Source organism: Dipteris shenzhenensis, chromosome 8 (genome assembly GCF_047967505.1).
Source record: "Dipteris shenzhenensis isolate YYH24624 ecotype China chromosome 8, Dip_SZ_1.0, whole genome shotgun sequence".
Taxonomy (NCBI): Eukaryota; Viridiplantae; Streptophyta; class Polypodiopsida; order Gleicheniales; family Dipteridaceae; genus Dipteris; species Dipteris shenzhenensis.
This window is the reverse complement of record NC_141603.1, coordinates 42,630,652-42,648,643: the sequence shown is the minus strand read 5'-3', so window position 1 is coordinate 42,648,643 and position 17,992 is coordinate 42,630,652. Positions and strand designations below refer to the sequence as shown.

General features: G+C 40.2%; 1 protein-coding gene across 3 annotated transcripts in view; it reads right to left on the bottom strand.

Annotated features, from left to right (window-relative positions):
* Window positions 1-17,318: 17,318 nt before the first annotated feature.
* The window catches only part of LOC147899540 (potassium channel KAT3-like), a 96,137-nt gene continuing 95,463 nt past the window's right edge, over window positions 17,319-17,992 (bottom strand). For all 3 annotated transcript variants that reach the window (XM_087378689.1, XM_087378690.1, XM_087378691.1), the window contains exon 13: window positions 17,319-17,891. In XM_087378689.1, coding sequence (XP_087234815.1) covers window positions 17,737-17,891 — 155 coding nt within the window. In that variant the 3' untranslated portion in view covers window positions 17,319-17,736. The remainder of the gene's footprint in view (window positions 17,892-17,992) is intronic.

Sequence of the window (17,992 nt, the reverse complement as noted above, 5' to 3'; positions counted from 1 at the left end):
CCTGAACCCCCACCAGGGAGGTCATTGGACCCCCTGGAACCTCCTAGTTAGGGCCTAGCTGGCCCCCAAGCCCCTACAAGAATAAGCTACTAGGTGAAAGCTACTAGCTAGAAGATCTCTGCTGGAATCTGATCTTGTATAATGGACTAAGGAGGTTGCCTCTTTATAGCTATGAGGGTGGTAGTCAGATCAACGTAGTCGGTGGAATTGACCAGTCAATCTAGTCGGTGAAGCCGACCAGTCAACGTAGTCAGTGGAACCGACTAGTCGTCCATGGAATATTCAGGGAATATTCCCTATACTATCGCCTCGGGGCCCCCCGAACCCCCACCAGGGAGGTCATTGGACCCCCTGGAACCTCCTAGTTAGGGCCTAGCTGGCGTTCTCCATTAATGGGTTCTACCACATGAGTGATCTATAGTTTTGTAAGAAGCTCACTCGGGTCCATCTAGTGGACATTTTCAGAGAGAATTGACTGCCAAAAAATTCTTCCAGGAAGGTTTATGGTTGGAAACTTTGTTTAAGGATGCTCAGACTAAGTGTATGCATTGTGGTGTGTGCCAATGTATTGAACGTCTATTGCTAAATCAGTCTATGCCATTATAACCTACTCATCCTTGGGAAGCATTCTAGAGATCGGGAATGGATTTTGTTGGTCCTTTCAAGCTTGCTAGATACACACATAACAAATATATTATGGTTGCACTGATTATTCTACTAACTAGGTAGAATCTAAGGCACTCTATAATAACTCGACTTGGAGGACTACCAAGTTTGTCTTTGAGAATATTATTTTTGGATATGGATGCCCTATACAACTTGTTTGTGATCAAGGCTCATCTTTTCTAAATCAAGTTATGCATTTGCTAAAGGATGAATTCAAGATTATGCATATAGTTTCCACAACTTATTATCCTTGTGGTAAAGGGGTGATGATGAATCTACCAATAAGATGATCAAATTGATCTTGATTAAGATAGTGCAGTCTCATAACTTGTGATTGGGATGCTAAACTTCATGCTACTCTTTGGGATTACCAAACTGCATATAAGGTCACTATGAATATAGCTCCTTTTTGTATGGCTTTTAGGTTGGAAGCTATCGTTCCCTTGGAATTTATTGTCCCCAGTCTTCGAGTGGCAACCGAACATCACTTAGATGAGTGCGAGGCAATCAAGGGATGACTATATCAACTAAGCCACTTGGACGAACTATGCCTTCAAGAAGCCTGGTCATAGTAGGTGATTAGGCATAGAAGAAATGCATGGCATGATAGGCCATTCACTGATCTGATTATTATAGGCACCCCATTAGTGCCTAGCCAAACTACCCAAGAGACATGAGCCAGACAATTTAGAGTTGTTTGACTTGGTTTAGAGCATTTTTAAGGATTGACTGCTCACGATGGTTTCATATATCTCCTCGTCTTTTTTTAATTTCATTGAGGATCATTTTCTCTAGGCTTCTCCACGTCAACAAGGCTCTATCTTTGACATGCTCTTATCACTCTAAAAGGGACTTGCTCGATGTTAAGGTTTCTTCTTTTGGAGTGGTACCCTTTTTTTTAATATCAAGGTAGCTAGCTCCATATTTTTAACTTGGAAACTTAATTTTCAATTCATATTGATGTGAGAGGGAGCATGGGAGATAGTATCAAGAGATAATGAAGATCCAAGAGATATTGAGCTAGACAAACACAAAGAGTGGTGGCAAAACAAGAAAGCCATTGTCCTAATTGGCCTAAATCTTGCAAACTCTTGTGTGCATCACATTGACATCAAGTCCACATTTGAACAAATTTGGAAAAAAATCCAAGTTGCAACAACTCAATTCATTGATGCATTCAATGACAATTTGGTTTTCTAAGTGAGTGTGAGTGTCCAGAAGCGTTTTCTACCCTGGGTAGTCCCCTAAAAAATCATCGTATTGTTTTTATGGAAGTCATCATTATATAAAAGGCTCTAGAGATATCATGTACCCTAATAGGAGTTGAGGGATGTTGACATTAGTAATGGTCTTCGGTATTGATTGCAAGTTGATTGAGGGGATAGTTGTGGCATAGGAGGTGTAGACTACCTCTTTGCCATATTACAGTTTAGTTGGATGGGGGGGAAGGGGGGGGGGAGAAGGGGGCATGTTGTTTGGTAAATTTTGGAGTTTTCAATGTGAACAAAACTCTAGCTAGTGTGCTCATTTGGAAGGGGTTTTAGGTTTGTGACTTGTGACGTGTGTGATTTTGAAGGGTCACTTGACCTTCGAGATTGGGTATGATTTGATTTGGATTTTGTGTAGTCTTTCCCATGATGTCAATGAGATTCTCTCACTTGACATTGCTCATGATGTGTGTGTGGGAAGGCAAGGATATCCTAGCCTTTAAGATTAGGGACATTTACTTGTTTTACAATCAATCAATTTCAAGTATTGTGCCTCAATATGGTCATCATTTTTCCGACTCACTTCTCTCCATGTAACTCTGACAAACTCAAGAAGGGATTGGAAGGAGCCTTATCCCTTAGCAACAATCAAAGGAGGCATAAGGCTTATTCCTTGATAATTGAAGAACTAAATTAGTACAAGGATGGTTCTTTGATTATGCATGGCTCGAATCTCATCCTTTTCCAAAGCATCCATTTTCTTAAGGGAGTTGAGAAGGGTCTATTCAAACTTTGTTTTGGCAAGCCAATCTTGAGATAAAGTGACCTTCTAAGGTACTAGTAAGGCATATATTTAATAATTTACTAAGACTTAATACTGGCAAGGTGGTTTCTAAGATCTTTAGAGGGATGTGTAGCTAGTTCAATGGAAGTTTCTTTGCCAAATATTCCCTTAATGCAAACGAATGAGGAAACTAAAGAAAGTAGAAAGACAAGGGGCATGGGGGCGCTAGGAGCATTTCCCTTTTCCAAATGCACTCTAAGAGAATCTACACACAAAAGTTTTGCAGGAAGTCAAAGGCATGCATTGTAACACAAAGACCTGCGTGGATCTAAAACTTAAGTCCTTAAGAAATATCTAAGTGAAACTCAAAGTATTTCCATCACTAGCCTTAAGGAAGTGCTAACAACAAGATGGGAATGTGCCACACTTAGTGAAGCACCCCATCACCTAATGTCTACATAATGGGAGATCAAGCAATCTATTAAACCATATGTTAACATTGCTATTGTTCTCCAAAAGTTTTTATTCCTTTGCAATCATGAAAGTGGGGCTCTTCGGCCTTAAACTTCATGGATTTAAGTGCCATTTTGTGTACAAAAATGAATTTTAAAAGCACTAAGTTCAAAAGCACATGTCTTTTGCCACTTTTTGGAGCCTTCCTAGATAACCCACCATGCATTATTTCTCAGGCTTAAACTAGTATCCTTTTGAGTAGCTTGGATCACATCCTCATGAATGGATGGGAATAAAAAGCAAATCATGTGGAAATATTAGAACTTTTGTGACAAGGTAACATTCAAATTTCATCGTAATCATTTCCTTAGTTTTTTGAGAGAATATGATTATATATAAACATGATTATTCACTCTTGTATTTTGTACACAAGGGGAAAAAATGATTGGGCAAGTGTTGTACATGATGGAATCATGGGTGAAATTTTAGGCTAAGATAAAAGACACAATACCACTATTCCAAGAGATATTTTCTATTTGTTTTATTTTGTTTAATGCAAAAATTCAATCCAAAAAATAAAGGCTTGATAATTTCAAAGTATCAAGATGTTGAAGACACATATGCTTTGGTTGAGGGGTATAGCAGAGCCAAAATTGTAAAAGTTATGGTTTGTGGTTACTTTGAAGAGGAGATTGTTTTTCTTTATAGAAGAGTACAAAGGTTGTGAATGCATCATTAGTACTAAAATAGACACATAGGAAATCATGTTTTCTCCTAATAAGAGCATTAAGTAAGATTGAGAAGAGGATATTCCTCTAAGACTGTTGAGGATGAGAAACTAGAGATGCAATCACTAATGTGGTGGAGATCCTAGTGTGTGTCACTAAAACAAAATTTGATTTGGTAACTTACATAGGTCCTATGTCTGGCTCAGAGATAGTACAAGAATGACCTAAACACGTAGTGTACAATGTACATTAAGACAAAGAAACATAAAATTGAGCAAGATTAAAAGTAGACATGTACCATAGTTAAACAAAACTGAAAACATTTCTTTCTCAAATGCTACTAGAGATATTTAGTTGCTCAAAAAATTTAATCCACAAAAGGTTAAGAAGTCATAAATGAAGCAAATGTCTATGGAACACAAATATTAAAATGGGAAAGTAAGCAACTATTAAGGAAAAACAATTACTTAAGCAAGAATTGGAGTTGAAAGTATAGGAAACAAAAATCATAGTAAAATAATTGGAAGGGCAAAAGTAAGATATTGAATCCCATGCCTTGAAATTAAAGAGACTTAAACAAAGAAAATATCACAAATTACTGCATGGTGGTCTGAGTTCTTTAGTCAACAGGATGAGACTGCAATAACAAATGGAAAAATAGTCGTCGTGAAAAATGCCTTGTTTAGAGAAAAGTAGCAGCTTTTTCAACTAATAAAGAGAAAATTAAATCCATGGTGGATGTGGATGAGGATTCCATCCACATTGTTGGGAGTCTTGTCAGCACAACACAGTTGAGGTGCATAGTCAATTGTAAGGATATATGCAAAAACTATGGCACAAACTAGAAGTTGGACTATTAAATTTACAAAATAATCCTTTTGAGATGTATGTGATAGAGTAGAAATTTTGCAAAAGCATTTATTGCAAAATCAAGTGGAACAACTTCAAAATGAGGTTTATCATTGGGAGCTCATATCCAAGTTATGTTTGGACATGATACTTTTGAGCACACTGTTTCTCTCAAAGAGGGACCTAGTAGTTCCCAACAAAGTTGTTTAAAAATAAATAAGAGTATGATAGTGGGAATAAACTTAGTCCCCCAATTCACACTAAAATGTCTAATAAATTAACATTTTTATCTCATTCTTAAAAATGTTCCTTTTAAGTTAGACAATGCAGGAATCATTCTCCCAATTCACACTAAATTGTCTAATAAATGAGCATTTTTATCTCATTCTAAAAATATTCTTTTTTATTCAAACAATTCAAGAAATCAAGATGCAAAAACTAGCAAATATGTAGAAGCAGTAGAAGCCTTTCTCATGGCTTCAAAAGATGGTTCTGCAAGAAAGTTATTATAAATTTTTGAAGAAGATAAAACTATGGTAGATGTCAATCCAAAAAATACATTGAATTTACTATTTGACAAAACATTCACTAAAGGGGACACACAAAAACTTCTAAAACCTAGAGGTACTAATGTGGGTTTTTAAAAAAATAAGATACTAGCTTTTAATTTCTTGATTATGAAGAATCGGAGAAGCCTTCTCTAGAAAACCTATAAGTTACCAAGGAAACTACCAAAGAAATCCAGCATGTGGAGAAAATGGAGAGTGAAGACTAGACAATAGCATAGTCCACTGTAAAAGTTTTAACAATTGAGACTGATCCCCATTAGTATGTCTCTTTCGCATTTATTATTCTCTTTAAATTGTGTTTTTAAACACAAAACATTTGAAAAGAAATATGGTTGTAATTTCCTTTGACATTACACTAGCACCCAATTTTGATTTATATGTTTCTTCCTGATGGATTTAATAGATAGCTATGTGTGCAGGTCATTGGAATCTTGGTACTGCACCAAGCTATTATATCTATTTTTTGGCAGATTGATGAGATGTTGCATCATGAAAAGAGTCTACTAGATTTATAAGATTAAGATTAGGAAAATAGTGGTGGGTCAAGTCTAGAATTCTTTCCAAATTCCAACCACCACATGTGAAAGTGATAAATGAAGATAAATATACTCCAAATATGCTTAACAAATACGTTTGCGAAATATTGTAATGGATAAGGACATCATCTTGTAGAGACTCTTAATATCTCAGATACCTTTGTTAGGGAGAGACTCTTAATTTCTCACATGTATGATTTTGTGAGTGATCATAATTCAATTGTAATCGAGATGATATGTATTTCATATTTCAAAATGTAATTCCAATCTACATATTTTCAGAGTCTTGTACCCCATTAACAAGACCTCTCCATAGACCTTTATAAATATAAATCTTAATTGTAGAATACCTACACAGATCTCAAACTAAGAGTAATTGCCAATAAAGTGGACTCTTTTATATATGAGAATCTTCACAAACATGATGCCAACTTGATGTAATCAAGAAATAAAATAATTACATGGTTGTGCTATCTACATGCAGTGCATGTGTATTACATTTTAAAAGAGAGATTTTAAGGTTCCAAAGATTGGACTTTTTTGTCTTAGAAAAGTCTATAGAATCCCTTTTGATCACTTTGATCCATTAAATCAAATTTTGAAGTGAAATTTTCTTTTCCTAGTTCTTTTCTTGTTCATCATTTCTCTCCTTATAGCAAAACTCCCAAGGTTCTTGCCTTGCCATGGGATATCCCAAACGCTCTCTTGATATACTTGCAAAATTATGATATAGAGAGAAAAATACAAAAACAGTATACTTTGACAAGTCCTCTACACTTTGTGTATTGAAAGTTTACTAAATTTTGTTTGAAGTGAACTACATTTTGTGTAGAGACTATTGAGAAATATCTACACTTTGTATTGAGAATGAAACCAAGAACATGTATAAAGTTCTCTCAAGGGAAAAAAGCTCCCATTGCTAAGGCTTAGTGTTTAGTTTTTGAGTTCATATGTGTGGTGTCTAGGTGTCCATGCTTATTTATACTATCAACACGTACTAGCATGTCCTCACCCTTGCAACCCATATTCTTGCACTCCCTCCTCCTTCCAGCTCCTCTTACTCTCTTCTCCTCCTCCTCCTCCTCCTCCTCCTCCTCCTCCTCCTCTTTCCTCCTCCTCTGCCTCCCACCTCCTCCACACCCTTGTTCACTCCTCCTCAACCCTCAACTCCATGAATCCATGAAGGAGACTAGCTCTCCACTCCTCAACCTTGCAACTCTTCTCCAACCTTAAAACTCTCTTTCAACCTTAAACTCCTAGCTAGATTTCTCAAACCCTATCCTCCTTCTAAGCCCCACAAACCTTTCCTAAACCTTGCACCCAAATGGAGGTGATAACCTTAATCAAATCTTGTGAGATCAATACTTCTTTTTCATCTACACTCTTTTTCATGCTTTAGCCTACATTTCTCATTGAAAATAGATAACCGTTTGAAGAGATATGGACAGTTTACTGAAAGGGGGTAAAAACTACCATAGAAATAAATAGTCATACACAGAGACTCATAACTTCTTGTCCTAGACCCAATGCAAAAAACTAATTACATGCTAGGGAGATCCTTAAAGAGAGCTTCGCACTGATATAATTTTCATTGAAATCGGACCATTGAGGAGAAAGTTATAGGCCAAATACTAACAGGGGGTCTAACTGCTATATTAACTGCCGTCTGCCCATGCAAATTTCGCCTAAGCAAACTACTCCCTCAAGGATCCACAATTATCAACGATCCAATACCCCTAGAATTCGCCTGAAAGAGAGAAAGAAGCTTGCATCATGGCTCAAGAAACGGATGGACTATGTGTGCACAGTGAGCGGCCGAACAAGAACTACTTTAGAGACTTGAATAGAGAGAAAAAAGAACATAGGAATGGAGACATACAATTTGATGACCTATGAACACTTGTGGAGACCTATGCTACAATGTGTAACTACATAATTGTAGGTGACAAATACCTTAGAATTGGAAATGAGAGAAAGGTTGACAATAGACCTATATTAGCAGACACTCCAAGTAAGCTAGGTCGTTTAGAATTATTGAAACCGACTTCTTGTCTTCAATGCTGTCATTAATTTTTGCAAATTCGATATCTCAAAGTTGCAATTTTGTATATATGATCCGTGATGGATTCAATATGCGACATCTTAAGTTCATTGAGTTTATGAAATCCAATCACTTGTGCTTTGTTCTTGACATGATACGCTATTGGCCAATCTATCCCAAGCCTCATTTGCAAGCATGCATGACTTGATGTTTTCCATAATGTGTGCCTTTTAAAATTAATAAGAGACAAAGTGTGTGCATTGTGCTTGTTAAATTTTATTTGCTCATCTATGGAAGTAGGAGAAGAACCTATAAAAGAATCCTATCAATGTGCCATGTTGACAATAGTTGCATCATGCCTCTTTCCATCTTCAAAAACAATATCCCACAAACAGGCAAAATGTTCATGAGCATGCATGACTAGAGTGAATAACTAGTAGCGTCCAACTCATCACTTTCACTCATTGAATCAAATTCATAGTGTGACATGTTGAACAAGAATTTATAAAAAAGGTGCCAAACCAAGGTATAGTTGCACTTAATATTGCACTATCTATCACGACTCACCATGTTCTCTGAGAAGCAGTCATCTAAAAAATGATAAAAGAGTGTTTGTTCTAACTTTTGAAATTATAACAATACAAACTAAAATAAAGCATTATTATATGTGCCCTCTTTTTAAAAATCCTTTTGTTCACTATAAAGTAATATGGATTAGTTATTTCTTGCATATAGGGACTATTTTTCATGTATTTGATAATTTGGCATGATCAAAATGCAAAGGGATTTTCAAGTTTTATTTCAAAATTTGAACGTTGAAACGTAACAATACGTCTGCAATACACATACATGTGCTCAAATCTTCAATCCACAAAGCAAAATTGCCAACAAAACAACCCTAAATTGTTCTTCTTTTTTACAATGAAAAGACTTCTATTAACTATGAAAGAAGCCCCAATAACACTGCTCATGGCTAAATTCATCTCAGGCATAGAATGTAAAACAAAATCCCTTGAGTTCCTAAACTTTTTGTTCAATAAGAGTTAGTAAAGCACCAAACTTGAGGCAAAAAATACCACCTGAAAGTTGTGGTTCGACTCCGAGAAAAAGGGGAAGCCACTCTAATTCTTGAGGAAGATAGTCCTCCTAGCAGAGGCTACCTATGAAGACCCATGCATGCTCAACTAAATGGTCATCAGAGTGTATATAGTGTCTGTCCAAATACTAGACAAAATGTGAGAAGGGTGAACCTAGGAGCCATCAAATGCCTTTGTGTATCTAGATCTTCATATGTGCCATGGTGATATGCCCTCGCTAAGATCTCCCAAAAAGTATCTAACACGGCATGTGCAGGTGTGTAAGGAGAATGGAAAACATCATACAAAGAGCATGAATCAAGTAAGTGTCATTAAACCAAAAGAGCTATTTATCCCATAGAAAAATCTGACATCCCAAAAGAGATCCCGAGCCCCAAGGCACTAAGAAGGTGGAGGGAACAAAAGTACTCAAAAGAGTTATGTATCCCATAAAAAGATTTGAGGCCCTAACAGAGAGCCCGAGCCCCAAGGCACTAAGAAGGGGGAGGGAACAAAAGTACTCAAAAGGCTAGAAATCTCTTCTAGATTGACTTTGCATGCCTTTGATCCACAAAAAATGTTAAATGGACTCCTTAACAAAAAGGCGGCAAGGACAAGTAGGGACTGATCTAAACCCAAACCTCCAGAAGTTCACTGCAATCCCTCCATGAATAGAAAGCCAAAAGAAAATACTGCTTTCTCTACTTCCAAGGGACTTCTATAGTCTTCTCCAAAAAGATTTCTGTAAGACTACTAGAAATATACAAATTCACCCAATGAGGAGCTCGATGGGCTTCCAGCTTCTAAGATTGAGTTCTCCTGGCATTGCTAATCGTGTAGCAAAAGAAAGGGATACTCTTCCCATGGTTGCTTGCAACAATTCACTCAAGGTCTCAATACAAATTTTATGGGGCCTTCCATAGCCAAATCCTCCATCAAGCTAAGAAACATTGCTCCACATGACCCAAAACTCTGACAGACTAAAAAACAACATCCATAAGGGTATCCTCATCCCTGGACCTAGATTACTTGGCCCAAGAGCAAACATAAAAAACCAAGGCATACCCATCTAAACCTCTTCAAAGAGTGGGATTTTTAACCTCATAAAAGCCCCAAGGCATATAGAGCAATGGTAAGGCTTGCCTGTAAGAAAACAATACAACGTCTGTGCTCAACAGATAACAGGATCTCGTATGCAAGAGAGAAAAGCAGATAGTATGGAGAATCAAAAATTTGATTCCTGTAAAACTGATACAATAGATGGCGCTGCCTCCCAACCGTGCACTCCTGTGTGAGAAGCTTCGATGGCGTGCTGGAAACAGTAGAGGACAGAGGCTGGATGCTAAGGAATCAGGGTTGCTGTAGCCAGTGATGATGATGGGCTTCACGAGCTTGCTCTTATATAGCCACCAGTCGTAGTCGGTTAGACCCGACCCAGTCCGCCCAAAACGGTCGACTAGGGGTCTCCCGAAATAGGCTACCGAACACACGATAGAACCGTGGTGCAAAATAAAGCAACTTACCTACGATTTCCGTTCGGTCCAAAGCCACGGCCCAGAGCCATCCGGGATCATCTGGGGCTCCAAACGGGCCACACAACCCGAGAGTGGGTTGCCCCGAGAAATGCTCCGTCTACCCTCAGTGTGGTCAATCATGGGATGCCTTCTCGCACTTGCATGTAGCCTAGTTGGCGGTGTGCCAACTCTATCTAAAGCCATCCAGCCATCAGGCCACACGTGGCCCCCATCTGGTGTCCGACCTACCGGACAACCGAGCTACTCCAATGCCTTCTCCTCATATGGGGGGCTTATAAGTAGAGTTAGCTGGTTCCCGTGTAGTTACATGAGAGTGGAGCATTGATATCTAACACCCCCCCCTCAATGTCCACCCATAAGTGAACTTACTTTTTCGGCCCAATGCCAAGTCGATGAAGATGCCTCTCCAGCAAGTCTCTTCCAAGAGCCTTCGTGAAGATGTCCGCAGCATTCTCTGTAGTCGAACAGTACACCAAGTCGACCTCTCCATCCATGATGAGCTCGCGTACAAAGTGATATTGAATCTCAATGTGTTTTGCGTGAGCGTGGAACACAGGGTTCTTTGCAATCGCCATGCAACTCTGATTGTCACATGATAACTGCGTAGGCTTGTTCTGCACTGCACCCATGTCCCCTCAAATCCTCCTCAACCACACTGTCTCACAACAAGAAGCAAAACATGCTGATTTGTACTCAGCCTCGGTAGAAGAAAGAGCAACTATGGGTTGCTTCTTGCTGACCCATGACATAGCTCTAGATCCAAGTGAGAAATAGTAACGTGTCACTGATCTCCTGCTGTCCACGTTTCCTGCCCAATCCGAGTCACAGAAATCCAGTCAAGATGTTGCCCTTGGTATAGGTGATGCCATAATCAAGTGTGCCTTTGATGTATTTCAGCACTTGCATCCCTACCCTTCAATGGTTCTCCCGGGACTTATTGAAAAACCTAATTAGTACACCAGTCGCAAAGCTGATATCCAACCGCGTGTTACACAAGTAAATCAAACTGCCCACAAGCCTTCTGTACTTCGCTTCATCCACCAGCGGTGATGAATCCTCGTTTGAGAGCTTCACGTCAACCTCCATAGGGGTGCCAACTGTCTTGCACTCAGTCATGCCAAATACCTTTAGTATCTCTCTAGCATACTTCAGCTGTGAGATGAAGATCTATTTTGGCTCTTGCCAAACTTCAATCCCCAAACAGAAATGCATTAGTCCGAGGTCTGTCATTTCAAACTCTCTTTCTAGCAAATGCTTTGTCTGCGAGATCTTCTCTTCATGGTTCCTTGTTATGACAAGGTCGTCCACATAAAGGACCACGATCATACACCTGCCTCCTTCTCTGAAGATATACAAATTTGCATCAGATGGGCTCCTCTTGAACCCATTTTGCAGAAAGTAGGCATCAATCCACTGGTACCACGCTCGTGGGACCTGTTTCAGTCCATAAAGTACCTTCTTTAGTTTACAGACTTTACCTTTTGAACCGGGGATCACAAAACCTAGTGGTTGTTCCACGTATACCTCCTCCTTGAGATCTCCATTCAGAAAGGCAGATTTTACATCCATATGAAACATGGACCAACTTTCCTGGGCTGCTAAAGCCAAAACACTGCGAATTGTGATTAGTCGAGCTGTGGGAGCAAAAGTATCCTGATAATCAAAACCATGTACCTATGCGAATCCTTTTGCCATGAGCCGAGCCTTATACTTATCCAACGTGCCGTCGGACTTGTACTTGGTCTTGTACACCCACTTGGTGCCGATTACCTTGCGTTTTGATCGTCGATCCACCACAAGGTCCCAAGTGTTGTTCTTCATTATGGAGCCATACTCCGACTGCATAGCCTCCATCCACCTATCATTACCCTGTGCCTCTTCTCAAGACACTTGGGTTCTTCAGCACGGATCACCTCTGTCATCAAAGCATAGTTAACCAAGTATTCCTGCGCCCTTCTTTGCTTCTCTAATCTCTTGGACCGGAGGTGTTCGGATGGTTCCTTCTCAATGGCTAGAGGTTCTCTATCATCCAAAAGTTGCTTTACCCACTTCGGGAATGGCCGTTGCCGTTGTGGTTCTGCAGGCTCTTCTTCCTCTTCTTTATCTTGAATCCTCCCAAGCACCGTTGGGAGAGTTCGGTCTACTGTTGGTGGTTGTACTGGATGGATATCCTGGTCCTGGTTGTCTGAGAAGGAAGCATTCTCCTCCAATTGATGCGGCTGTTCTGAGAAGACTACATCGCGACTTACTATTACCTTATTGGTAATAGAATTATAGAGACGGTAACCCTTCGCCTCTTCACTGTAGCCCAAGAAAATACACTTCCGGCTCTTCGGTTCCCATTTGGTCCTGTTAGCATCAAGGACATGCACAAAACAGTCACATCCAAAAACTCTGAAATGTGCAGCTGAAGGTTTCTTACCAGAAAAGGCCTGCAGTGGAGTCATCCCATTCACAGCCTTCGTATAGCTACAATTCAGAATGTAAACTGCTGTGTTACATGCTTCAGCCCAGAAAGTCTTTGGCAAATCTTTCCCTTTCATCATACTCCTGCCCATTTCGCAAATGACGCACATCTTACGCTCTGCTACTCCATTTTGCTGTGATGTATGTGGCGGGGGTTTTTGCCTCTTGATCCCGTGACTTTTGCAGTAACTTTTGATGTGAACTCACCACCTCTGTCTGATCTCAACTTCTTCACCTTTCTCCCCGTTTCTTTCTCAACCATTACATGCCATTCTTTGAACTTACTAAAAGCCTCATCTTTAGTCTTCATGAAGTATATCCATATCCTTCTACTGTAGTCGTCGATCAGCGTCATGAAGTAGTAGGAACCACCCAAAGCTTCCGTCTCCATCTTTCCGCAGAGGTCCGTGTGAACGAGCTTTAGAGGAGCCTTTGCCCTGCTGGCCTCTTTAGGAAAGGGCTGCTGATGCTACTTGCCCATCATGCAAGCTTCACATACATCGAGCAGATTTGTAATCTCTGGTAGGTCTGCAATCATTCCACTTTTATGCATCTCCTTTAAAGAACCAAGGTTTAGATGAGCAAACCTCTCATGCCACAGCTTAGTGTTCTTCACATCCGGCTCGAGCACTGAAAGCTGAGAGTTTGTAGATGTTGTTGCGCCGTGTACCTTTACCAACGACCTTCCCTTAAAGATCCAAAATCTATGCGCCATTCTTATCGAAGTGAACTTTGAGGTCCCGATCTGTGATCGCAGAAACAGACAAGAAGTTCCTCTTGATATCTGGCACATAAAGAACATCGGGCAACTGTTTTACAACTCCATCTGACTTAAGAGTAATCGTATCTTTTCCTTTTGCTGAACATTTTGCATCATTGCCGATTGCTACCAGGATGTCATTCCCTACCGGATGTAGAGAGGTATACCAATCCTTCCGACTGGTCATGTGGCGCGATGCACCATTGTCAATAATCCAAGGTTCATCCACAGGTACATGAACTGCCTGCATGCAAATCTCCTCAATTGCTACGAACAGCTCTACTGGTATTGCCTACGCGCTATTGCTGGACTCTTTCTTTACTCCGTTCTTCTCATCTGCAATCTTCTTTCGACACTCATTCTGCTTGTGCCCTGCCTTGTTGCAATAGAAGCACTTAATCTTCTTCTTTCTCTTTTTATCATCAGAAGAAGATGGGTTACCAAAGTCCTTACCCTTACCTTTCTTTGATCCAGCCGAGAAAGCCGAATCTTCTCTAGTCCTCGTCTTTTGACGCATCTCCTCCTCCAAAAGCATTGCGTTGAAATCCTCAAAGTTGAGGGGCAAATTTTTATTCTGCGTATTCAGCGCTGTAACAAGACCGTTGTACTTTGGTGGGAGAATCCGTATGCACCTTCGTGCTAGATTCTTGCTGGTGATGGTGATGCCAATCGCAGTCATCTGATTGTGCAGATTCTTCACCTTGGTGATGAATTTCTCTGCTGCTTCAGACTCAGACAGTTTCTTGTTCGCGAGTTGAGTCTCCAGATTCTAAATCCGCGTCTGATTCGTGGTCTCGTACTGATTTTTCAAAACCGTCCATGCCTCCTCCGCTGTGGTGACATGTTGAATTAACGCCATGACAGAGTCACTTACACTGCAGACAATAGAACACATCGCATCTACATTTCTTCTTGTCCACGCGAGAATCTCATCCACAGTTGGTACTATCTGTTGTCTTGCATTGGCTGCAGTGATGATGATGGGCTTCACAGGCTTGCTCTTATATAGTCACACCAGTCGTAGTCGGTTAGATCCAATTGGGTGACCGACCCAGTCCGCCCAAGACGACTGACTGGGGATTGGTCCCGAAATAGGCCACCGACCACATGATTGAACCGTTTGGCCCAGAGCCATCCGGGATCAACTGGGGCTCCAAACAGGCCCCGCAACCCGAGAGTGGGCTGCCCCGAGAAATGCTCCATCTACCCTCAGTGCGGTCAGTCATGGGATGCCTTCCCGCACTTGCATGTAGCCTAGTTGGCGGTGTGCCAACTCTATCTAAAGCCGTCCAGCCATCAGGCCACACATGGCCCCCATCTGGTGTCCAAACCAGGACCTACCGGATAATCGAGCTACTCAAATGCCTTCTCCTCAAATGGGGGCTTACAAGTAGAGTTAGCTGGTTCCCGCGTAGTTACACGAGAGTGGAGCATTGATATCTAACATTGCCATGGATAAGAACCCAGCGCAAGGGTAGGATCATATTAATCTGCTCAAATCTTCTTTCACTTCCTCTTAGGTGATTTACTAGCTAAAGCCTACCATCATCCAGAAGGTTTTTGAAATATTTTCAAGAGGCCACATAGGAAGCGATTCCTCTCTTCCATCTAGACCACTCCATGTAACAAAGAAGTACTAAGAGGTCTGCCATAATCATCAACTATGATGTCATCCCACATGACAAGCTGCCTATCAATATGTTTTGTAGAAGATGGAGGGATTCTTGGAAGATTAATCTTGACACTGCCCCAAGATTTCAAGATGGCAGCCATAAGAGGGGAGAAAGGAATGCCAAGATGCGTTGAGGTAATGATCCACCTGGTATTGTACATCCAATCAACACTCAAGGAGGGAGGGCAATATTGTATGCAATGTATGAAAAAATCTTTCCAAGGATCCTGTCCTGGCAAAAGCCCCTTGATCACAACCTTGCAAAGCAAGTCCCTGCACTACAAATCTAGATCAATGCACTCCTAGGCACCTAGTACTATAAAACTCACAGTAGGACTCACTAGAACACACCAAAACGGACTCAACTTGACTCCATTTCCTAACCTGGGCCCTCCACCTTTGTGGACATTGGTCTTCAACATCCTAAAGCATCCTCTTCCACAGATGTGGGAGTCCTTTCTCTGTAGCATTTCCTTCCCTTTACTACTCCAAAGAGGAGGGAGTCATTTTCGCCACCAGGTCGAGTAAGATTTCATGTCTACTTCCCTCTAATGTGGATTAGTGGCTGGAATATTTAGGACTTTGATAGTGTTCTCATGGTTGCCGAATGCATCCGAGTCATAATCACCTTTATCTACGTGTCACTGGGGATTTCATTGATATTTTTTTAATATAGTAACACAAGTTGGATGGTAAACAATGTGCAAAGTCAGATAAGTTGCTTTCCAAACACACTTTGGTCTCCTTCCCTAGGATATTGGGGGAGAAACTTACATTTCACTTTCAGATTCATTTCTCCCCTTGGTGGTTGGGCATGGCATCATAATAGCCTCTGGAGCATAGTGGATTTTACTTCATATTGGTGGATATAAGACTAGCCTTCTCGACCTTTACACATCAATAATAGAGAGAAGCGTAACCTTACTATCATAGTATATGGTTGTTAGCTTTGATTCATCAAAGTAATCCGTTTCTGACAATAGACTTCTGAGCCATATAGCCTCACATGCACCTGTAGTGAGTGCCCTATATTCAGCTTCTGTCGAAGACAAAGAAACAGTTGGCTGTTTGTTTGACAACCATGATATAGCACCTTGACCAAGAAAAAATACATATCCCTGTGTGGATCTCCTGGTCTCACATCTCCGAGACTTTTTTCTTCAAAGACCACCACCAGTTGAGGTGGCATTTTCAGCCTCAATATTGGTGCTTTACTATCTCTTCTTGATGACTAGGTCGTTTGCACACTCTATTTTGGTTTCATGCTATGCATGCTGTACTTTTCCATGAGCATTGATCTTAGGACTCTTTGCATACTGAATATAAATCCTTTCATTGAAAAAAAAAAACCTTTTAGCATTTGATCACAAAGTGCCAATGCTATGATTTGATCAATGCCAAATCAAGTGTAAATTAAGATTAGTGCATCTCGCTATAAGTATGACTAGCAAAAACCAATTGACCCCTTGATATAATGTGAGGCAATAAAGTGCACTGCATAGAAGTGAAGGTACATAAATCCAATGATCCATTGTTCTTTGCTGTGAATAAGTGGAAAGAGTCAAATCACAATCAGGTATTCCCACATTGCTTCTAAGGTCACTCTAAGTCAATTTCTTCATTGATGGTATGAATAGGTTTTTTTGCTAAAAAATCTATGTCTTTGTCTATTACTTCTCTCAAGCACATAGATCCTTACTTTTTGTATTCGTTCTTTCAAGGCACAGCGTTGTACACATAGAGTTGTATACTGTATATTGCAAGGCTGGAAAATAATGATCGTGCATTAGTCCCACTTGCAATTGGAGAATGGGGGTCAGATGGCTTTATCTTCAGCTGACAACCTGCAAGAGGACATGTTTTAATAGAGTCAAGTAAGCTAGTACTACTGAAAAGGTGGTTTGGTGGGGAGGGGAGGGGGTGTACACATCAAGATACATGTAATTTAGCCATTAAGAAGGGCTTCTTAGCTTTCTTATGATATTTCTTAAACCTGTCAATTCATACATGCGTTCTCCCTTCATTCATCTGATGTCTTACTTAGGATTCTTTTGAATAATGAACATCCACCTTCTGGATTTCGATCATTCAAACTCTTAGTAATGCAATCTTTCTCTTTGAGAGTCCAACAAGCCGTTACAATATACCTTTTCTACAAAAGATATCCTTCATACATTCCACCTGACTTTAGTGATAGTGGTGAATGCTATATTTTTGGGTCATTGCCTCTTCATTGGACACTAGTCCTTTTATTGATGCATGCTTTATCTAGCTAATTTTTTAGGTCACTTGGTAAGAAGGTCTGTACTCTACCTGTTATGGCAAGGACACTGCCTATGCGATTTGGTGATATGGCATGGCCCTTCACAGAATGTAAATACAGACTGTATGTCTCAAGACTCAAATTCATTACAAGATTCCATAATCCTTTCAACTCCCTTTTCGTCTACAAGATAAAGACAGTCATTGTCCCGCACAACATTGATATCATTGATTTCTGCCAAGTCCTCGCTTAGTATCTTAACTGGTTGGTAGCAAAATTCCTTTCCTGCAATAATGAAACCAGACAGTAAGCTCAGTAACTCAGGATTTGAAAATTTTGTTCGAAAACAAAAACTTGTCTGTTATGGCTGTTTTTATGGGCAAAGT